We start from the raw sequence: 24,134 nt of genomic DNA on the forward strand, positions 1-24,134 counted from the left end.
CAAAAATCCTACGGGAGCCCTTTTTATGACATATCGCACCACACTATATGTGATATGACCTTCGTCCCAGCCAGGTAGCAATATCTACAAAAAATAAACATGTTTTTCCATGTCATAGTCTTAACTCCTGTTACAGGTGCATAGCCATAGAGGCAAATCAAAGCCCCCGGCTTCAGTGGAGTAAAGGTCCACTTTTGAAGACATTTTTTTTTTTTTACATATTACTACAATAACAATAAAAGGCATGAGATGGCTGACGTGTACCCTGCACACTCTATACACCATGATATAAATGTACAAGTAAATACATGTACATACATCTGTAATGCTCTATAAGAAAGCCCTCCGTGAAGCTAGGACATCTTTCTACTCATCACTAATTGAAGAAAATAAGAACAACCCCAGGTTTCTTTTCAGCACTGTAGCCAGGCTGACAAAGAGTCAGAGCTCTATTGAGCTGAGTATTCCATTAACTTTAACTAGTGATGACTTCATGACTTTCTTTGCTAACAAAATTTTGACTATTAGAGAAAAAATTACTCATAACCATCCCAAAGATGTATCGTTATCTTTGGCTGCTTTCAGTGATGCCGGTATTTGGTTAGACTCTTTCTCTCCGATTGTTCTGTCTGAGTTATTTTCATTAGTTACTTCATCCAAACCATCAACATGCTTATTAGACCCCATTCCTGCCAGGCTGCTCAAGGAAGTCCTACCATTATTTAATGCTTCAATCTTAAATATGATCAATCTATCTTTGTTAGTTGGTTATGTACCACAGGCCTTTAAGGTGGCAGTAATTAAACCATTACTTAAAAAGCCATCACTTGACCCAGCTATCTTAGCTAATTATAGGCCAATCTCCAACCTTCCTTTTCTCTCAAAGATTCTTGAGAGGGTAGTTGTAAAACAGCTAACTGATCACCTGCAGAGGAATGGTCTATTTGAAGAGTTTCAGTCAGGTTTTAGAATTCATCATAGTACAGAAACAGCATTAGTGAAGGTTACAAATGATGTTCTTATGGCTTCGGACAGTGGACTTATCTCTGTGCTTGTTCTGTTGGACCTCAGTGCTGCTTTTGATACTGTTGACCATAAAATTTTATTACAGAGATTAGAGCATGTCATAGGTATTAAAGGCACTGCGCTGCGGTGGTTTGAATCATATTTGTCTAATAGATTACAGTTTGTTCATGTAAATGGGGAATCTTCTTCACAGACTAAAGTTAATTATGGAGTTCCACAAGGTTCTGTGCTAGGACCAATTTTATTCACTTTATACATGCTTCCCTTGGGCAGTATTATTAGACGGTATTGCTTAAATTTTCATTGTTACGCAGATGATACCCAGCTTTATCTATCCATGAAGCCAGAGGATACACACCAATTAGCTAAACTGCAGGATTGTCTTACAGACATAAAGACATGGATGACCTCTAATTTCCTGCTTTTAAACTCAGATAAAACTGAAGTTATTGTACTTGGCCCCACAAATCTTAGAAGCATGGTGTCTAACCAGATCGTTACTCTGGATGGCATTTCCCTGATCTCTAGTAATACTGTGAGAAATCTTGGAGTTATTTTTGATCAGGATATGTCATTCAAAGCGCATATTAAACAAATATGTAGGACTGCCTTTTTGCATTTACGCAATATCTCTAAAATCAGAAAGGTCTTGTCTCAGAGTGATGCTGAAAAACTAATTCATGCATTTATTTCCTCTAGGCTGGACTATTGTAATTCATTATTATCAGGTTGTCCTAAAAGTTCCCTAAAAAGCCTTCAGTTGGTTCAGAATGCTGCAGCTAGAGTACTGACGGGGACTAGCAGGAGAGAGCATATCTCACCCGTGTTGGCCTCTCTTCATTGGCTTCCTGTTAATTCTAGAATAGAATTTAAAATTCTTCTTCTTACTTATAAGGTTTTGAATAATCAGGTCCCATCCTATCTTAGGGACCTCGTAGTACCATATTACCCCAATAGAGCGCTTCGCTCTCAGACTGCGGGCTTACTTGTAGTTCCTAGGGTTTGTAAGAGTAGAATGGGAGGCAGAGCCTTCAGCTTTCAGGCTCCTCTCCTGTGGAACCAGCTCCCAATTCAGATCAGGGAGACAGATACCCTCTCTACTTTTAAGATTAGGCTTAAAACTTTCCTTTTCGCTAAGGCTTATAGTTAGGGCTGGATCGGGTGACCCTGGACCATCCCTTGGTTATGTTGCTTTAGACGTAGACTGTGGGGGGGTTCCCATGATGCACTGTTTCTTTCTTTTTTGCTCCGTATGCATCACTCTGCATTTAATCATTAGTGATCGATCTCTGCCCCCCTTCTCGGCATGTCTTTTTCCTGGTTCTTTTCCTCAGCCCCAATCAGTCTCAGCAGAAGACTGCCCCTCCCTGAGCCTGGTTCTGCTGGAGGTTTCTTCCTGTTAAAAGGGAGTTTTTCCTTCCCACTGTGGCCAAGTACTTGCTCATAGGGGGTCGTTTTGACCGTTGGGGTTTTTCATGGTTTTTGTATGGCCTTGCCTTGCAATATGGAGCGCCTTGGGGCAACTGTTTGTTGTGATTTGGCGCTATATAAGAAAAAAGTTGATTGATTGATTGATTGATAATGGCATTTTTTGTTTATTTTTTGACTATGCATGACTTCTTTACATGACGTCTGTGTGACTTCAGTATGAAATCATTCATACCACTCAATCACAAATATTTTGCTGATGAATATATGCTACCATCTAGATTTAGAGGGTGAGAACAACCCCAAGAACACCATCCCAACCATGAAGCATGGGGGTGGAAACATCACTTTTGGACAGTGGTGGGTACAGATAACCAAAAAATTAACTTTGATAACAGATAATCAGATAACTTAAAAGTTATCTTTGATAAAGATAAACTGATAAACCACCCAAAAATGTATTGGAAGTTACAGATAACCGATAAATTAAAGTATTGTCTCTGCTACAGTTGCAACTACTAACAAGCTGATTTTGAGTTTTAACACCATGATCGCTTTTGGAAGCATTAAAAGGGACAACAGACCCAAACAATGAGTCAGCACTTCTGTCTTTGAGCGTCCTGCCCCCTGCTGGAAGCTCCTGTTTACTACATGGCTTCCGGCACAGCCGCAAGCTGAGGAGAGCTATGAAGCTCACCTCTCTGCTCAATCACAATGATGCCGTCAGGCGGAGGAGGTCTTGGAAAATAAAGCAATGCTGAGTTATGGTTTGGTGTATAAATAAAATGAATACTGATAGAATAACTGTCAATTCTGTCATTTGTACAAAGTTAAAATATAACATATATCTTTTAATGTTGAATAATGCACTAATTCTGAAGTTTTGTAACAAACACAGACAGATCAAATCAAATCAATTTTATTTATATAGCGCCAAATCACAACAAACAGTCGCCCTAAGGCGGCTTTATATTGTAAGGCAAAAGCCATACAATAAGTACAGAAAAACCCCAACGGTCAAAACGGCCCCCTATGAGCAAGCACTTGGCGACAGTGGGAAGGAAAACAACCTTTTAACAGGAAGAAACCTCCAGCAGAACCAGGCTCAGGGAGGGGCAGTCTTCTGCTGGGACTTGTTGGGGCTGAGGGAAGAGAATCAGGAAAAACACATGCTGTGGAAGAGAGCAGAGATCAATCACCAATGATTAAAAGCAGAGTGGTGCATACAGAGCAAAAAGAGGTGAATAAAAAGAAACACTGGGTGCATCATGGGAAACCCCCCCCCAGCAGTCTAAGTCTATAGCAGCATAACTAAGGGATGGTTCAGGGTCACCTGATCCAGCCCTAACTATAAGCTTTTTCAAAAAGGAAAGTTTTAAGCTTAATCTTAAAAGTAGAGAGGGTGTCTGTCTCCCTAATCCGAATTGGGAGCTGGTTCCACAGGAGACAAGCCTGAAAGCTGAAGGCTCTGCCTCCCATTCTACTCTTATAAACCCTAGGAACTACAAGTAAGCCTGCAGTCTGAGAGCGAAACGCTCTATTGGGGTGATATGGTACTATGAGGTCCCTAAGATAAGATGGGACCTGATTATTCAAAACCTTATAAGTAAGAAGAATAATTTTAAATTCTATTCTGGAATTAACAGGGAGCCAATGAAGAGAAGCCAATATGGGTGAAATATGCTCTCTCCTTCTAGTCCCTGTCAGTACTCTAGCTGCAGCATTTTGAATTAACTGAAGGCTTTTCAGGGAACTTTTAGGACAACCTGATAATAATGAATTACAATAGTCCAGCCTAGACTAAATAAATGCATGAATTAGCTTTTTAGCATCACTCTGAGACAAGACCTTTCTAATTTTAGAGATATTGCGCAAATGCAAAAAAGCAGTCCTACGTATTTACTTAATATGCGCATTGAAGGACATATCCTGATCAAAAATGACTCCAAGATTTCTCACAGTATTACTAGAGGTCACGGTAATGCCATCCAGAGTAAGGATCTGGTTAGACACCATGTTTCTAAGATTTGTGGGGCCAAGTACAATAACTTCAGTTTTATCTGAATTTAAAAGCAGGAAATTAGAGGTCATCCATGTCTTTATGTCTGAAAGACATTCCTGCAGTTTAACTAATTGGTGTGTGTCCTCTGGCTTCATGGATAGATAAAGCTGGGTATCATCTGCGTAACAATGAAAATTTAAGCAATGCTTTATAATAATACTGCCTAAGGGAAGCATGTATAAAGTGGATAAAATTGTTCCTAGCACAGAACCTTGTGGAACTCCATAATTAACCTTAGTCCGTGAAGAAGACTCCCCATTTACATGAACAAATTGTAATCTATTAGATAAATATGATTCAAACCACTGCAGCGCAGTGCCTTTAATACCTATGGCATGCTCTAATCTCTGTAATAAAATTTTATGGTCAACAGTATCAAAAGCTGCACTGAGGTCTAACAGGACGAGCACAGAGATGAGTCCACTGTCTGAGGCCATAAGAAGATCATTTGTAACCTTCACTAATGCTGTTTCTATACTATGATGAATTCTGAAACCTGACTGAAACTCTTCAAATAGACCATTCCTCTGCAGCTGATCAGTTAGCTGTTTTACAACTACCCTTTCAAGAATTTTTGAGAGAAAAGGAAGGTTGGAGATTGGCCTATAATTAGCTAAGATAGCTAGGTCAAGTGATGGCTTTTTAAGTAATGGTTTAATTACTACCACCTTAAAAGCCTGTGGTACATAGCCAACTAATAAAGATAGATTGATCATATTTAAGATCAAAGCATTAATTAACGGTAGGGCTTCCTTGAGCAGCCTGGTAGGAATGGGGTCTAATAGACATGCTGATGGTTTGGAGGAAGTGACTAATGAAAGTAACTCAGACAGAACAATCGAAGAGAAAGAGTCTAACCAAATACCAGCATTACTGAAAACAGTCAAACATAAATATATGTCTTTGGGATGGTTATGAATAATTTTTTCTCTATTAGTTAAAATTTTATTTGCAAAGAAAGTCATGAAGTCATTACTAGTTAAAGTTAAAGGAATACTCGGCTCAATAGAGCTCTGACTCTTTGTCAGCCTGGCTACAGTGCTGAAAAGAAACCTGGGGTTGTTCTTATTTTCTTCAATTAGTGATGAATAGTAAGATGTCCTAGCTTTACGGAGGTTTTTTTTTAATAGAGCAACAGACTCTTTTTCCAGGCTAAATGAAGATCTTCTAAATTAGTGAGACGCCATTTCCTCTCCAGCTTACGGGTTATCTGCTTTAAACTGCGAGTTTGTGGGTTATACCACGGAGTCAGGCACTTCTGATTTAAGGCTCTCTTTTTCAGAGGAGCTACAGCATCCAAAGTTGTGCTCAATGAGGTTGTAAAGTTATTGACAAGATAATCTATCTCACTCACAGAGTTTAGGTAGCTACTCTGCACTGTGTTGGTATATGGCATTGAAGAACATAACAAAGAAGGAATCATATCCTTAAACCTAGTTACAGCACTTTCAGAAAGACTTCTACTGTAATGAAACTTATTCCCCACTGCTGGGTAGTCCATTAAAGTAAATGTAAATGTTATTAAGAAATGATCAGACAAAAAGGGGTTTTCAGGGAATACTGTTAAGTCTTCAATTTCTATGCCATATGTCAGAACAAGATCTAAAGTGTGGCTAAGGTGGTGGGTGGGCTCATTTACATTTTGAGTGAAGCCAACTGAGTCTAATAATAGATTAAATGCAGTGTTGAGGCTGTCATTCTCAGCATCTATGTGGATGTTAAAATCAACCACTATAATTATCTTATCTGAGCTAAGCACTAAGTCAGACAAAAGGTCTGAAAAATCACAAAGAAACTCACAGTAACGACCAGGTGGACGATAGATAAATAAAACTGGTTTTTGAGACTTCCAATTTGGATGGACAAGACTAAGAGTCAAGCTTTCAAATGAATTAAAGCTCTGTCTGGCTCTTTGATTAATTAATAAGCTGGAGTGGAAGATTGCTGCTACTCCTCCTCCTCGACCCGTGCTTCGAGCATTTTGACAGTTAGTGTGACTCGGGGTGTTGACTCATTTAAACTAACATATTCATCCAACCAGGTTTCTGTAAGGCAGAATAAATCAATATGTTGATCAATTATTATATCATTTACTAACAGGGACTTAGAAGAGAGAGACCTAATATTTAATAAACCACATTTAACTGTTTTAGTCTGTGGTGCAGTTGAAGGTGCTATATTATTTTTTCTTTTTGAATTTTTATGCTTAAATAGATTTTTACTGGTTATTGGTGGTCTGGGAGCAGGCACCGTCTCTACAGGGATGGGGCATTGGGGGGATGGCAGGGGGAGAGAAGCTGCAGAGAGGTGTTTAAGACTACAACTCTGCTTCCTGGTCCCAGCCCTGGATAGTCACGGTTTGGAGGGTTTAATAAAATTGGCCAGATTTCTCAAGATGAGAACTGCTCCATCCAAAGTGGGATGGATGCCGTCTCTCCTAACAAGACCAGGTTTTCCCCAGAAGCTTTGCCAATTATCTGTGAAGCCCACCTCATTTTTTGGACACCACTCAGACAGCCAGCAATTCAAGGAGAACATGCGGCTAAACATGTCACTCCCGGTCCGATGGTGGAGGGGCCCAGAGAAAACTACAGAGTCCGACATTGTTTTTGCAAAGTTACACACCGATTCAATATTAATTTTAGTGACCTCCGATTGGTGTAACCGGGTGTCATTATGCCGACATGAATTACAATCTTACCAAATTTACACTTAGCCTTAGCCAGCAGTTTCAAATTTCCTTCAGTGTCGCCTGCTCTGGCCCCCAGAAGACATTTGACTATGGTTGCTGGTGTCGCTAACTTCACATTTCTCAAAACAGAGTCGCCAATAACCAGAGTTTGATCCTCAGCGGGTGTGTCGCCGAGTGGGGAAAAATGGTTAGATATGTGAACGGGTTGGTGGTGTACAGAGGGCTTCTGTTTAGAACTATGCTTCTTCCTCACAGTCACCCAGCCGGCCTGCTTTCCTGGTTGCTCGGGATCTGCTGGGGGACAGCTAACGGCGGCTAAGCTACCTTGGTCCGCACCAACTACAGGGGCCTGGCTAGCTGTAGGATTTTCCAAGGTGTGGAGCCGAGTCTCCAATTCGCCCAGCCTGGCCTCCAAAGCTACAAACAAGCTACATTTATTACAAGTACCGTTACTGGGTGATTCTTTAACTACGGGCACTACTGGCCTTGTAAATATAATTTCCACCACACCATTGCCTTACAATATAAAGCGCCTTGGGGCAACTGTTTGTTGTGATTTGGCACTATATACATGTGCTCTGATGTCACTGCTTATCTCCATAGAAACTACCCAAACAATCTTTCATACAAACTGTTTAAAGGGACATTAGTGTTGTGGTGGAAATTACGGCAATAGTATGGGACAACTACATTTTGTTTAAAAAAACCACAACAGTTGTATGACATTGAATACCCCAATTATGTTTTGATTATTTTACTGATATTTTATTCAGAGATATTTTAAAACAGTATAAAAAACGTTTCTTTACCATTCATTTTTATCATTGAAGATCAAAAGTCTGGGTGTGGGACAAGCACAAAACAGCAATATTTGAATATAATGATGCTGAAAAAAGGTGAAAAAGTCATCATAGACTGCTAGAACAAATTTCTTAACACACTTTCATTGTAAAGATAACTATAAAAGTGTGAAATTTCCCCTTTTTTCTGTTTTTCATACAATATGATCAAAGGACATAATAAGTGCCCGTAGTCTAAGAATCACCCTACTGCTAAAGGAGGCCGAGGAATAACTAAACATTTCACACCCAGTGTAGAAAAGTGGTGGAGAGACAGGAGAAGCCGCCATGCTAAACCGGCTAAGAGCTAGTAGCTGCGCTAAGCTAGCGGATTCCTAAAAACACACAAAGTGAATAATGTGTGAATAATTTAGAGGTGATTCAGCAGAGAGAGTGCTTTAATTAAGGCACGTGAAGATTACACTGTGAAATAAATCGTTATCTAGATCAATCTAACTACGCAGATTAAACAGCTAACAGATACAGCAAAACACCGCTGTGCTCCGGAACAGGAAGTGATACAATACTGCAGTGAGAGCCAACCACCAGTAGAGTGCAGTAGTCTGCAAAGCAGTCAATCTGGGTAAAATGTGCCTCGGCTAACACTGATTGGTTTGACTCATACATTATGTAAACCAACATGTTAATGTGAGGTGTGTCATGTGTTGTTTACAGATAAATGTGCTTTTGTAAAACATTCCATTTTTTTATTTGTAAAAAAAGAAGGCATTTTCAAAAAAAAAAAAAAAAAGCCAAGTTGTAATTAGATAACTGTCTGATATAACCTGTGTCAAAAATAAATAATAGAACACTGTCATGATCTACTGGTGCCAGACGTTCAGTACTTAAGCTGGGTTTACTCTGTGCGAGTTTTGGCCCTTTTTCAGATGATTTTTCATTCGTGCGAGAATTTTTTGGATCGCACGGAGTTTCAGGTTAATCGTGCGTCCTGCATCGTGTAGTATACATGGAGTAACAAGCTGCGTTTAACATCTCACAACCACCTCCTGATCACTGATTGTATGGTCAGATGAAAATCAAACCTGTTTGATATTATTCTGGTCGGCCGTCGTGAGGGTATCCTGCTGCTGAAGAGCTACAAGCATCCAACCGCTCGCACTGTGCCTGTGCAAACACCGCAGACCTGTCTTGTATTGTTTTTTTGTTGTTGTGTTTTGTTTTTAAACTTTGATGTCTCCCATCAAGAGTTTTTGTAAATTAAGTTTGAAAAAAAGCTTCTGTTTACGTTTTGCTTCTGGAAATACGAGTCCGACATGTGGTTTTTGGTTTTACGTGTGTGAGAACATAAATCGTGTGCGAGTTTTGGCCCTTTTTCAGATGATTTTTCATTCGTGCGAGAATTTTTTGGATCGCACGGAGTTTCAGGTTAATCGTGCGTCCTGCATCGTGTAGTATACATGGAGTAACAAGCTGCGTTTAACATCTCACAACCACCTCCTGATCACTGATTGTATGGTCAGATGAAAATCAAACCTGTTTGATATTATTCTGGTCGGCCGTCGTGAGGGTATCCTGCTGCTGAAGAGCTACAAGCATCCAACCGCTCGCACTGTGCCTGTGCAAACACAGCAGACCTGTCTTGTATTGTTTTTTTGTTGTTGTGTTTTGTTTTTAAACTTTGATGTCTCCCATCAAGAGTTTTTGTAAATTAAGTTTGAAAAAAAGCTTCTGTTTACGTTTTGCTTCTGGAAATACGAGTCCGACATGTGGTTTTTGGTTTTACGTGTGTGAGAACATAAATCGTGTGCTCTGAACTTTTACACCATGCGGTTCTGTAGTACAGTTTGAACTGAAACCGAGTACAGTGATTAAAAATATCATACAGTGTCTGCACAGCTTCAGGACAAATACTGCCATGAACACTACTGGCCAGTAGATGGTACTAGAGACCGTGAAAACTTGCCAAAACAAAGCGTTTAATGCTCTTGTCCGTGGAGCCTGAACAGAGTGTCTGAAATGCATTTGTCCTGTCGTGAACATACTGAGATTACCCTATCCTACCCATAATGCACTGCTGGGCACAGCATGTGCTCACTAAAACCTTAAAAATTAGTGCATTACTTTAAAACTAAAACATATATCTGATATTTTCACTTTATAAAACTTCAGACGTGACAGTAATTTTAAATAACTTATCCTAAATTAGTGACATGACAGTAATTTTAAATAACTTGTCCGAAATTAGTTTGGTTAAAATTTGAACCATAAGTTAAAAATGTATGGCTCTGGATGACTTGGGTGATATTGCCAGCGTATCAATATGGTGTTAAAAGAAATGAATTTTTTTTTTTTTTTTTTTTGTGACCAGTTCTCCTTTGCCTGCAGAGGATAGAGCAGTTTCTCCTAGAAGCAGCTCTCTTCTGTTTGCAGAGGGTAGAACTATACATCTGCTATGAAACTTTTAACAGGTAGGTGCTCAACTAATTTTAAATTTTAAAAATGTTTGTAGCTGTTTACTACGTCAACGGTCTAAAAATTATCATTAAATCAGTCAGGAAAGTATTAAACTTACTCTGACACCCACACATTCCGAAATATTAGTGTTGAAAGCCACACAGATCTGTGCTGTTAAGCTGCACTGCTGGGGTGAACAGAGCTGCTGCTGCTGGTGTTTTCAGCATAGCACAGCTCCTAAAACCATTACGAAACATTTATATATATATATATATATTATATTTTTACACAATTATCCTTTATTGACCAAGTTTCATTCATGAAGTTGGTGTGTGTGCACATCTCTGTGTGTGAGTGGTGTGTGTAAGTGTCTTCCATGTCCTGGGACGACACAGCCACGGGCAAGAAACATGCACCTGCTTATCAACCAAATGTCACGGACAAAGTGACAAGAATAACCAAAACCACTTACTTATCGAAGGAAATATTGTCTCCCTTGTTCCTCCATTTGTGGCTTTGCCAACATGCGCAGCTATCCGGCATATTCCACCTGTTTCTTGATGATACTAATAGAACTTCAGTGAGCGAGCTCAGCAAATTGCACTCGTTCCCATCAGAGGAGACCCCAACCAGTGACATCAACCGGAAGTGCCCTCCACTGACTTCAGCCAATGGAGATTTACATGTCAATTTAGCAGCAAATTTCATTCAAATAATATTATCTACACTGCACTCAAACATTCTGCAAGTGTATGGATAACACTTAGTATTTTTTACCAAGGAATGCATGAACAAATTCTGAAAAAGCGTTTCTGTTCCCCTTTAAAAGTCTCAACAGAGTCTGACTGCCTCACTAACGCAGGGAGAGCATTCCACAGGACCGGGGCATGATAAGCGAAGGCTTTATTTACCGCCGACTTGTTATTCACCTTAGGAGCACAAAGTAAGCCTGTATCCTGTGAATGCAAAGCCTGGGCCGGTACGGAGGGTTTAAGTAAATCAGCCAAATAGGACGGTGCCAGTCCGTGAACAATTTTATAGGCCAGTAGTAGGACCTTAAAATCTAATCTTGCAAAGACAGGAAGCCAGTGAAGAGATGCCAAAATGGGAGTAATGTGATCAAATTTTCTGCTTCGTGTCAAAAGTCTGGCAGCAGCATATTGAGCCAATTGAAGACCCCTGATTCTGGACTGTGGCAACCCAGAAAAAAGACATTGCAATAATCCAATCTAGAAGAGACAAATGCATGAATCGGGGTCTCAGTATCAGCCATAGACAGGATGGGACGAATCTTCAGGGACGTAGCACCAAATTCTGGGCCCTAGGTACTAGCCATATTGAAGTCCCCCCCCCCCCACACACACTGTTATGTTCTTTTTTTATTAACGCAAACACCAAATTTCGAATGCATAGTCAAACCAGGTCTAAATCATGTAGAGTCAGAACCCTTTTTAAAGTTGGGGGAGCAATATTGAGTTAGGGGGTCTGGGGGACCAAATTGCACCATTTTTCTAGGAAATGATGCAATTTGGTCCTCCAGACCCCTAACTCAACATAGCTAGTTTTCAAGCTCACCTCTCTTTTCAAAGAATTTGGTTAGCAGCTGTTTTCCCTCATTTAGTTTTCTTTCCCTGTCCTTTTTTCTCTTCTTTTTTGAAATCCAGACTTTGATTTTTTTTTTTTATAGCTAAGATATGTCTTATTTCAGCCTAAACACTAGGGCTGCAACTCATGATTATTTTAGTAATAGATTAATCGGTCGATTATTTTTTCGATTTATTGTTTATTTTTTTTACTTACATGTGAGTTTTGCCATTCTTTCTTTAAGTGAGTTATTATTAAAAGGACTTTATCACGCAACATCAATGTTTGAGCTTGTACCAAAGTTATGATGTTATATTCTCATCAAAAACATACCTGGAGTAGTGTTTTGCACATACATACATCACTGACACACCACAAAGAGCTTTCTATCAGGTTTCACCCGATTATGAGCATTTTTAGATGCCTACAGCAACTATCTCAATAATTGACAAAATATTACAGCAAGAGTCCACAAAAGTATTTTAAAGGCCTGACTAAAGTGTAATATGTTATCTTTAATGAGATATTTTCATGAAAAAAGACACAAAAGTGCAGTTAACTGCATTTTATTTTTTTCTTGTGTAAAAACACAGCTTAGATGTGGTTTGACAGAAACAAATTGTCATTAAAACTTAAATAAAACAGGGATGAAGTGGAGGTTTAAGAGTCACTAGGTGTACAGGGGAAGAAGTTATTTCTACATTTATTTATTTATGTTCATTGTTAGTTGGTTTTATCTTTTCTGTTGTGTTTTGTTTTATCAGGTTTTTGTCTCTTTTGTCTCTTTCTCTAAAATTGTAGCATTATTAGTTATTATTACTATTATTGTTGCTGTTGCTATTATTAATATATAAATAAAAATAAATTAAAAATATTACAATTTGGAATACATTTGACTCTTTTACAGCATCAAACGCTGAGCCATGAATTATTATACAGAAGAAAAATGCACACAAACGTGCTGAGATGAACAGCTTAATGCTAACGTTAACATTGAAAACGCCATAGACATGCTAACACGTTAGCATCAGTCCCGTTTTTAAGTTATAAAATACATCTATCAACTGTTTCAGAAGACCATAACACGTTGGTTTAACATGAAAAAGGTAAATATTACTCACAGACATATGCTCTTTAGGGTTTTAGTGGGGAAAAATTAAGATAAAGGTCTCATCTCATCTCACCTTCAACCGCTTTTCCGGGTTAGGGTCGTGGGGGCAACAGCTCCAGCAGGGGACCCCAGACTTCCCTTTTCATTGCCACATTGACCACCTCTGACTGGGGGATCCCAAGGCATTCCCATGCCAGTATGGAGATATAATCTCTCCACCTAGTCCTGGGTCTTTCCCGGGGTCTCCTCCCAGATGCACGTGCCTGGAACACCTCCCTTGGGAGGCACTCAGGAGGCATCCTTACCAGATGCCCGAACCACGTCAGCTGGCTCCTTTCAACGTGAAGGAGCAGCAACTCTACTCCGAGCTCCCCACGGATGACCGAACCTCTCACTCTATCTCTAAGGGAGACACCAGCCACCCTCCTGAGGAAGCCCATTTTGGCCGCTTGTACCCACGATCTCATTCTTTCAGTCATGACCCAACACTCATGACCATAGGTGAGAGTAGGAACGAAGATTGACCAGTAGATTGAGCGCTTCGCCTTTTGGGTCAGCTCCCTTTTCGTCACAAGAGTACGGCAGAGCGAATGCAATACCGCCCCTACTGTGCCAATTCTCCGGCCAATTTCATGCTCCATTGTCCCCTCACTCGTGAACAAGACCCCAAGGTACTTGAACTCCTTCACTTGAGGCAAGGCCGTATTCCCTACCCAGAGCAGGCAATCCATCAGTTTCCTGCTGAGAACCATGGCCTCAGATTTAGAGGTGCTGATCCTCATCCCAGCTGCTTCACACTGAGCTGCGAACTGATCCAGTGAGTGTTGGAGGTCACCGGCCGATGAAGCCAACAGCACCACATCATCTGCAAAAAGCAGTGATGAGACTCTGAGCCCACCAAACTGGAAACCCTCCTCCCTCCAACTACGCCTCGATATCCTGCCCATGAATATCACAAACAGGATTGATGACAAGGCGCAACCCTGGCAGAAGCCAACCTCCACCGGAAACAAGTCCGACTTACTGCCGAGCACCCAATCACAGCTCTCGCTTTTTGAGTACAGAGATTGGATGGCTCTGAGAAGGGACCCCCTCATTCCATACTCCCACAGCACCTCCCACAGTATCTCCCGGGGTACCCGATCATACGCCTTCTCCAAGTCCACAAAACACATGTAGACTGGGTGGGCATACTCCCAGGCACCCTCCAGTATCCTTGTGAGAGTAAAGAGGTGGTTGGTTGTTCCGCGACCAGGACGGAAACTGCATTGTTCCTCTTCAATCAGAGGTTCGACTATCGACCGAACCCTCCTTTCCAGCACCCTGGAGTAGACTTTACCAGGGAGGCTGAGTAGTGTGATGCCCCTGTTGTTGACACATACTCTCTTGTCCCCCTTTTTAAATATGGGGACCACCACCCCAGTTTGCTACTCCTTAGGCACTGTCCCAGACCGCAATGCAATGTTGAAGAGAAGTCTCATCCAAGACAATCCCTCAACACTCACAGCCTTCAGCATTTCTGGACAGATCTCATCAACCCCCGGGGCCTTGCCACTGCAGAGTTGTTTGACTACCTCAGTGACTTCCACCAGGGAAACTGATGAAAATCCTCCATCACCTTCCAGCTCTGCCCCTACTATAGAGGGCACTCTGGTCTGATGCAGGAGTTCCTCAAAGTGTTCCTTCCAGCGCCGGATTACATCCTCATTTGAGGTCAACAGAGTTCCATCCTTACTGTAGACAGCTTGGATGGTTCCCTGTTTTCCCCTCCTGAGGTGCCTCACAGTTCGATGGAAGCACCTTGGTGCCGACCGAAAGTTGCTCCGAACTCCTGGTGTCATTGCCCACATGTGCGTTGAAGTCTCCCCGCAGAACAAAGGAGTCCCCCACCAGAGCCCCATACAGGACTCCATTCAGGGACTCCAAGAAGGCCGAATACTCCACAATGCTGTTCGGTGCATACGCACAAACAACAGTCAGTCAGAGTCCCAAAAGGACAGCACACCCGACACCAGCGGTTCCCCCTGCGGGTGGTGAGCCCACAGGGTGGAGATGGAAAGTCCACATTGCTTTTTCGGGCTGTGCCCGACCGCTAATGTTCGTCAACATTCACTTGTGCCAAATTCCAGCTGACGCACAGCAATAAAAAACAGTGCAGTGCTTCGATCTTCTGCTTTGTTGGTTCAAATTTCGTTGTACCTTGTGTATAATGACAATAAAAAGCATTCTATTCTGTTCTATTCTATTCAAGATTCAAAGCAAAGGCGCGCTGCAGAAACTTTTGATTATATGGAAGAAACAAAACATTTGCAGTCAAACAAAGTTATTTAACAACTAATCGATGACTAAATTAGTTGACAACTATTTTAATAATCGATTTTAATCGATTTACTCGATTAGTTGTTTCAGCTCCACTAAACACCTCCTCTTTCTGTCAGATCCCATTTGGGATGTTTGTGTGTGTGTGTGTGTGTGTGTGTGTGTGTGTGTGTGTGTGTGTGTGTGTGTGTGTGTGTGTGTGTGTGTGTGTGTGTGTGTGTGTGTGTGTGTGTGTGTGTGTGTGCCGCCTGTGCACCTGGGCTAAACCATTGTACAACTGTGCAGGAGTGGGAAGGGCCCTCAGAAATCTTTCAGTATTATTGTTAGAGCAGAATTATGTTTCACAACATTTATACATTCATTCTAATTATATTCTGTTTGGAGCTAAAACTGACTCTGACCCAGATCTTGGCTCCTTATCGTAGGGCTGTGGTAAGGAACTTTGGTGTGCTGTTTGACGACTGCTTAAAATTTGAGAAACAAATTGACAGTGTGGTAAGAGCCAGTTTTTCCAGCTGAGACTGTTGGCAAAAGTCAAACCCTTTCTAAGCCAAAAGGACCTTGAAAAGGCTATGCATGCTTTTATCAGCTCCCGGATTGACTATTGCAATGCACTTTATGTTGGTATCACTCTAGGCTCCCTAAACCGACTCCAACTGGTCCAGAATGCTGCTGCTCGCCTGTTGACCAACACCAGGAAGCACAGCCACATCACTCCTGTACTTTACTCCCTGCACTGGCTTCCATGTTCTTCCTTGTTTTTAAAGCTGTAAATGGCATTGCACCTTCTTATTTATGTGACCTGTTAAAAACACACAACCCTGTCAGAGCACTTCAGTCTGCTGACCAAAACTTTCTGGAGGTTCCCAGGTCCAGGTTCAAACAATGGGGTGACCGTTCTTTTGCAGTAGCAGGTCCTAAGTTGTGGAATGCATTACCTCCTGAACTGAGGTCCATTAATAGCTTGCCTTTGTTTAAAGCTAAGTTAAAAACGTACTTGTTCAGGGCAGCTTTTTGCACATAATTGCTTTGACACTTTTTTGTCTATTTTTATTCTATTTGGATGCTCTTATTATGTTTTTATGTGTGTTTTTCGTACTGTTTTTTTTATTTTATCTTTAGCTGGTGCTATTGGAAAGCACTTTGGTTCAGTGAAAACTGTTGTAAAGTGCTGTAGAAATAAACTTGATTGATTGATTCTTTTACAACATAAATTGTATGGGTACATAGTAACATTTACCCCCCCCCCCCACCAAGTCCTATGCCCCTGCAAATCTTTGCTATATTTCGCAGATGGAAGAAAGCAGTCCTCGTAATATCTCTAATGTGGAGGTCAAAGGACAACGTAGGATCAAAAAGTACCCCAAGGTTCCTCACTTTGTCAGTGTGATGTACGACACATGAGCCTAGGCTAAGCGTTAACTGGTCAAACTGACACTCTGTGTGTCTTGGTGGACCAAGAACCATCATTTCAATCTTATCAGTATTTAAAAGAAGGAAGTTGCTAGACATCCAGCTTCTTACTGATGCAAGGCAATCTTCTAAGGATTTTATGTGGATGATATTACCAGACGTTATCGGCATGTACAATTGAGTATCATCAGCATTGCACTCGGGCCATTGAAGTTAAAGTTAAAAATCACCCCTTCTTTATTGTGATGGCACACAGAACCAAAATGATGAAACGGATGTCACAGACTCAAGTGAGATGAAAGACAACATTTCAAAAGCAGCATGCTCTGAAAAAAGAGAATAGTTGAACTAGACGCACTCGGAGAGGGCAAACCTCCGCCAAGGCCATAGGGTCAATGATGCCAAAGCGATCCCCCCAATGGCAAAGTGACCTATCTGATGTCATTAACTAAATATCATAACATAATGCACGTTTTCATATACAATTAATGTAATAAATAAACCTAAATGATGGAAGACAAAATTTCAATTTATTCTTGTATATACTTACCAGAGAGCATAACAGTTACAATAATCAGTGAATTGAATAATACAGGTTTATATGAAATACAACCAGACATATTCTGTGTCCATACACACAGTAAGTGTTATGACAAATGCTGAGTACAGTAAATACATAAAATACATGAAAAATAAAAAAATCCTGGATCCAGATTCTCTTCCGGATCATCACCAAAATTGAATCACCTCTAAGTTAGACCAAAATACACCTCTGGTAAAAATTTCACTGAAATTCCTTGAGAACTTTTTGAGTAATCCTGCTAACAAACCAACCAACCAACCAACAAATGGACGCGACCGAAACATAACCTCCTTGGCGGAGGTAATAAGAAAGGAAAAAGTAAGGTGGGAAATAATTTTCCACACACATTTATTCAAAACACACAGCAAACTATAATAAACTAGTAACACATCACTCCTACAAACAATCTTTGGTGTGTCACGTGAGGTGAATCTGCCCTACGATTGGATTTTGAAAAACCATGTGACGGTGAACCAATTCCGATTGGACACTCACATTGCTCACGTCATCACACAACTTCTATGAGGAGTACAAAAATGGAGGACGGTGGCTTGAAAGTCCGCGGAGTTAACTTTTCAGCAAAAAAAGTGCGTTTCTATCTCATATCATTAATAAAAAGTTATTTATAATTTAGTAATGCTTAGTCTCAGCCGTCATATACTACGGCGTCAGCCCCTTAGATCTTCAGCAAATGTATTTATAAAGAGAAACTGCATGAACTACACAAGTTTTTTTTTTATTATTTTCTAATAAGTTTATTCAATGAGAAGAAATAAATGCTAAATAATTGTTGTGTTGTAACTTAATTTTTGTTCAGCCTTTCTGACCTGTCTTCATGAAGTTAGATGCAAAAATGTTGAAATTGGCTCTATCCTGCAATGATAAAGAATCCTTTAAAAAAATTACTGGATCCGGATTGTGTTCCGGATCATTACCAAAATTTAATGACTTCTAAGTTAGGCCAAGATACACCCCTGGTAAAAATTTCATTGAAATCCATTGAGGATTTTTTGAGTAATCCTGCTAAAAACCAACCAACAAACAAACGGACGTGACTGAAAACATAACCTCCTTGGCGGATTGTTTCAATTGGTAACATCTACCGTATTTTCTGCACCATAAGGCGCACCAGATTATAAGGCGCGCCCTCAATTAGCGGGTACTTAACCCTTACAAAAGGCGCACGCTAAAACATATAGGCTACAAAAAAAAAAAAAGGTCACGGAAGCAAAACGGTGAGTTTATTTGACCTTTTTAACAACTTTGAACTACTGGTATTTAACAATATGGTACTCACATTATTTTTTATTATGGTTCTGTCACAAATCCATCGAAGTCTTCATCTTCTGTGTCTGAATTGAACAGCTGGTCTTCTAGCTGTGGCCACCTCACTTTGTTTCTGCGGAAACTCCGTTTGGTCTTTTTAACTTGGCGCAGTTCATTTTCTTGTTTCCTCTCGCAGCTGCTCTATTCCCATGAACAACCGCGTAACTGATAGCATGTCTCTTCGCTGGCGCCATTTTCGGGGGTCCTTAGACAAACAAATGTTTTGCAGGATACTTGTAGTATACGGTAACTACCGGAGGAGTGGCGGAGGTAAGTGTATGTACCACGGACTCACGGACTCTTCTCTGATTGGTTTATCGCTGGCAGCATACGTACTCTACGCTACCAGCGTACGTACTTTACGTATTACGTAATGTTCTCCGATTGGTTTATCGCTGCCAGGGTATGTACTCTACGCTGCTAGCGTACATACTTTACGTATTACGTCCTTGTGTCAGCGCGAAATGGTCCGATATTCCAACGGTCAAAGACGTCGGTCGTTTTTACAGATTTTGGAATTCAGTGCGCACATAAGGCGCACCGGATTATAGGGCGCACGGCCGATTTTTGTGAAAATTTAAGGCTTTTAGGTGCGATTTAAGTTGGTTCTTTTTTCAGTGTGGAAGCAATGATGTTAAGAGGAAGCTGACAAATTGGTACTTGGATCAAAATGACATTTTCTGTTATTGTCAAACCATTACATTGAATCCAGGGACTTATCTACAAACCTGGACTGTCACAGGCGAAGCAATCATAAATGTCAAATCTCACACCTGGCCATCGCCCGGGTACCCTGCTGGTTTCTCATAAACCTGATCTTGCATAACAATGAGTGATACAGAGCAAATGGGCAGCAGAGTGAGTTGCATCTTAAATACCAGGTGATTCAGATAACCTTTGAATGAGAAAAGAGGATGTGTGCATGAAAGAGAAAATAAGGAAACTGAGATTTGAAAGAATATCTCAAATCGGCCTGTTTTGAGCATTTAGATACAAGAACATTACAACAAAGTTTTATGTCTGATGTTGAGTTTGGATTTGGCTTGTGCACAGATAAACTGGTGGAGGCGTAGCAGTGCGGAATCCATGAAACACACACACACACGCGTTGGGAATGCATGGGGAAAATCGGCAGAGAGAAGAGAACACGTTGGAGAGAGGCAGCAGAGTCTTTTGGAATGGACAGAAGCACCAGAGAAGAGATGAGAAGATGCTATTGCAAAGTGAAATTTTTAGACATCACACTTCAGACAGCGACATGACAGACACTCAAAGCACAATCAGCACCCCCACACCCCCAGTAACTATGAGTGGAGACAATGACATTACCAAAAAAACAAAAACAAATCGCTTTTTCTACAAACAGTCCAATCATCACACAATGAAGACACAAAATTGCCAGAATTAAAAACGTCAAAACTTAAGATAATGTAACAGGTTATCTGAATCATCTACATTTTGGATTATAATACATTTGCTTAGAATCTCTCATTGGTGCACTTTGAAAACTCTGCAGTCTGGCCCAAACAGGCGACAACAAAGTCTAATATTTGGATGAAATATGATTCACGGGAAACTGAACAAACCTACTTTTTTATTGCAAAACAAAAGAGTAACTCAGTCACATAAACTTTGAAATAGTTTTTGTGGGCTGACCAAACGCTGCCATTATTTTAATGAATGAAGTGATGTAAAAAACGATGGATGGATGTGCACTCACTCCTTGCTGTTATCCAATGCCCTCCGCTCTCCTCTTCCCAGCCGACTTCCTCACTGCGCTGAGAGGAATCTTTCCTCCTTTTCTCTCACTATGATGTGGAAGTGTGCGCGCGAACAGACGCTCCGTGGTTCCTTCTCCTCCTCTCTTTTTGTCCGGCTCTGCTGCTGGGCGGGCAGCCTGCTGGTTCTCGCCTCGTCGGTGCTCAGCTAAAAGTCAAACGGCTTCACTTGGCTTTTCCCTCTCGGTCTCTTGTGTATTAGTGCATCCACCCGTTCGGTGTGCGCGCTTATGAGCGCACCGGGATGGTGCTCCTCCCCACTCCTCTGGACCAGGTGCCCTCAATCATATCGGCTCCAGGGGCGGAGCTAGACTTTAGTCCTTGGGGTGACCAAGGCTATTTCAGGGGGTCCAGAAATTACAATTTGTTTTTCAGACAACCAATAAGCGAAGTGCGCAACGCATCTGCGCATACGTGGGTCAAACGGGGGCAAAAATCCCAACTACCAAACTCACACCCCTCCCATTGAATTTCGTATACAGTAGCATTAGCGGACTGTAAAAGTTAAGGCTTACAGGGATTGTTTCAAAGGCTTTAAGCCTTAAGCGACGCATACAATAATGACAGGTGTGCATTGTGCTGTTTTCAAATGCTCGAATGGAATTTATAGGTTTGAAAATTGGCTGAAAACACACGACTGCAAGGCTCCGCCGAGTCCACACAAAGACGGAAAGAAGAAGAAATGTGGTTGTAAACCTCCGTTCATTCTACACAATTTCCCCACAGAAAAGAAAGATCCAGACGGACGTTAAAGACGGAGTAAAATTGTAAGTTTCTTGCACACATTTATTTTGTCAATATCCTGAAACTGTGCTGAATTATAATGTGGTTTGATGACGCCGTTTTCGTGCATCGGCTTATGACTGTAAACTCGCGCCATGAATGACACAGTGCATAATATTGTAATATTGACATGTTCTATGAACAAACTGCATGCATGCACATATCACTGTATGTCTGTAAACTTATCAAAACAAATGTGACACCAAAGAAGTTAAATGTGAGACCCACCTTCCTTGTAGTCATTACAAAGCCGGTGGAGTAGCGATTTCTCATCCCTGCTTAGCAAATATTCTGCAATATCTGTTGTGTGGGCCGCCAGAAGAGGATGTACTGCTGGCCCACCACCAAAGGGCGCTGTTAAAGATTTTGTATATATGTTATCACTGTTAAACGTTTGTACATTTGCCTTCTTTCTCATGAGAACGGTGTTGTGCTGTTTTGCACTTCACCCTGAGAACGTACGTGTTATTCAACCTTGTTTAGCTTTGTCTTCTTTCTCATGAGAACGGTGTTGTGCTGTTTTGCACTTCACCCTGAGAACGTACGTGTTATTCTACCTTGTTTAGCTTTGTCTTCTTTCTCATGAGAACGGAGATGTGCTGTTTTGCACCTGTCTTAATGCAATCCTGAGAATTCAATTTTTGTTTTGACGTTTGTGATGTGGTGTTTAGTGTGAAGGAGTGTGGAAGACAGGACACTTCAGGCAGATGCAGAACAGCTGATACCTGCAACAGACGAACGAGATGTGCTGACCTGAAGTGTTCTTCCTTACAGCTGCACTTATTGACGTATGCGTTTATGTTATGGGAAGAAACTTGTCTTGCGTCATTACCCCCACCCTTAGGACAAGTTTCTTGTTTATGTGATGAGGGCGTCTCTTAATAAAAAGAGCGGAAAAGCAGGCCAGACTTTAGTGTAGCCTTGGTGTACAGCCTGGCCGCACTCCGCGCGTAATATTTGACTTTCTGTCTCACTGGTGTTTCTTGACTCTGTTTGTCTTGTTAAAGGTTTTAAGAATGTTTGGAGGAGAAAATACCCAACATTGACTGGGGGCTCGTCCGGGATCTCAACAACACCGGAGGTGTCCGGCGGAGGTCGTCAAGTCCAGACGTAAATCCTTGGCCAAGGTCTGATCGATCGATTGATCGTGTCTGCAATTGTCGACCACCGCTGGCATCGTCTGGTTGACGAGATTTTCCCGAAGAAGACAGACAGGAAGTCGAGTCAGTGAGTAAAATTTCTTTGTAAACAGTACTGAGTGAGTGGTGATCAGATCACATAAAACAGTTAAATTCCGCAAGCGATGATACAGAATCGCCTGTTAATGCAAAGCAGTTAAACTCTGTAAGGAGGGTGCGGACTCCTCTGTTTATATACGCGTACCGGTAGGGGATAAAAGTGATCACATAAAACAGTTAAACTCCATAAGCGATGATACAGAATCGTCTGTTAATGAAACACAGTTAAACTCTGTAAGGAGGGCGGACTCCTCTACGGTTGCGAGGGACGCGAGTAGTTAAATTCCGGAAGGAGGATACGGACTCCTCTGTTTTAATACGTACAGGAAATCCCGGGTAGAAATATGTGCACTGTAAAAAGGCAGTTAAATTTGGCAGGGACGGCGGAGTCCCCTAAGGCAGGACATTAGTTAAATTTCACGGGAGGGCGAGCTCCCCTGGCATAAGAATACGCGTACGATTATTAGGAGTGTTTCTATGTGTAAATAGTGTTTTGCGCAAGTGTAAATAACTGTGTGAAAGTGTAATACTTTGGACAACGTTAGTGACAACCGTGCGTGTGGAAGCAGCAGGCAAGTGATTCCGCTTCCTACGGGGAGGTGAAAGGAATCAACCACACGACGGTAAATTAATTGTCACGTCCAAAGAAAGTGTGAAACTTCAGATTTAGAACACCCTAGGTGTGCCCCCGTCTGAAGTCCAAATTATAACAAGGGATAAAAAAAATATAATAAAAATGGGGGGTAAGACGTCTAAAAATAAGGAAAATTTATCAACTGACGACTGGAAAGTTATGGAGGCAAAAAATCCAAAAGCAACAAAGAAATTGGAGACCTGGATAAATAAACATGACTTTGACGGACGACTGAACCTGATCAGCATACAAAAGCTGAAGAAGGAGTTAGAACGGGAACATAAAGGTGATGAGAAAAAGATGCAGAAAGTAGGGGCAGATTTAGTGGTATTTTGGGAGGAAGAAGCAGAGAACAGACAGAAAGGAGCAGAGAAGCGACGATTAGAGAAAGCAAGGAAAAAGAAAGCTGTAGGTAAGGCAGAAGAAGATGTGATAATTCAGCACAGAGAGCCAGAACAGCCTCAACAATCACCGCCGGCTGGATCGTCGGTGACAAAGAGACCTTTATCTCCTCTACCAGAGGATGACGATGTACCGCCACCACAGTATGATTTGGCAGTAAAACCTAAGGTAAAAAGAGAAAAACCAGAAAAACCACAAACACGCAGTCAAGCGAAAGTGCCTACAGCCCCTCCCATGGTGGAACATAGTGATCAGGGAGGTGCCTATCCTATGATAGAAGTACCAAATCCTCGTGCAGGAACAGCAGGACAGCTACCAACCATGCTCGTTTATCGGACATGGAATGCTGATGATATCAAAGCAGCAGTCGACATGATACCATCGCCACATGTCGATATTGAGGGATTTATGCAGGATATAGAAAACATTAGAACATCTTACCACCTTAATGGACCTGAAGTCCAACAGGTGTGGATGAAAGCATGTGGCCCTAAATGGAGT

The 24,134-nt window shown here is 41.3% G+C and overlaps 1 protein-coding gene across 2 annotated transcripts in view; it reads right to left on the reverse strand.

The window, feature by feature from the left end:
* Positions 1-20,627, reverse strand: part of LOC117525767 (potassium channel subfamily K member 2-like) — a 123,937-nt gene extending 103,310 nt beyond the window's left edge. The window contains exon 1 of one of the 2 annotated variants that reach the window (XM_034187709.1): positions 20,519-20,627. In XM_034187709.1, coding sequence (XP_034043600.1) covers position 20,519 — 1 coding nt within the window. In that variant the 5' untranslated portion in view covers positions 20,520-20,627. The remainder of the gene's footprint in view (positions 1-20,518) is intronic. The other variant, XM_034187717.1, reaches the window with a different exon arrangement.
* Between the last annotated feature and the right edge of the window lie 3,507 nt (positions 20,628-24,134).

This window comes from Thalassophryne amazonica, chromosome 2 (genome assembly GCF_902500255.1).
Source record: "Thalassophryne amazonica chromosome 2, fThaAma1.1, whole genome shotgun sequence".
Classification (NCBI taxonomy): Eukaryota; Metazoa; Chordata; class Actinopteri; order Batrachoidiformes; family Batrachoididae; genus Thalassophryne; species Thalassophryne amazonica.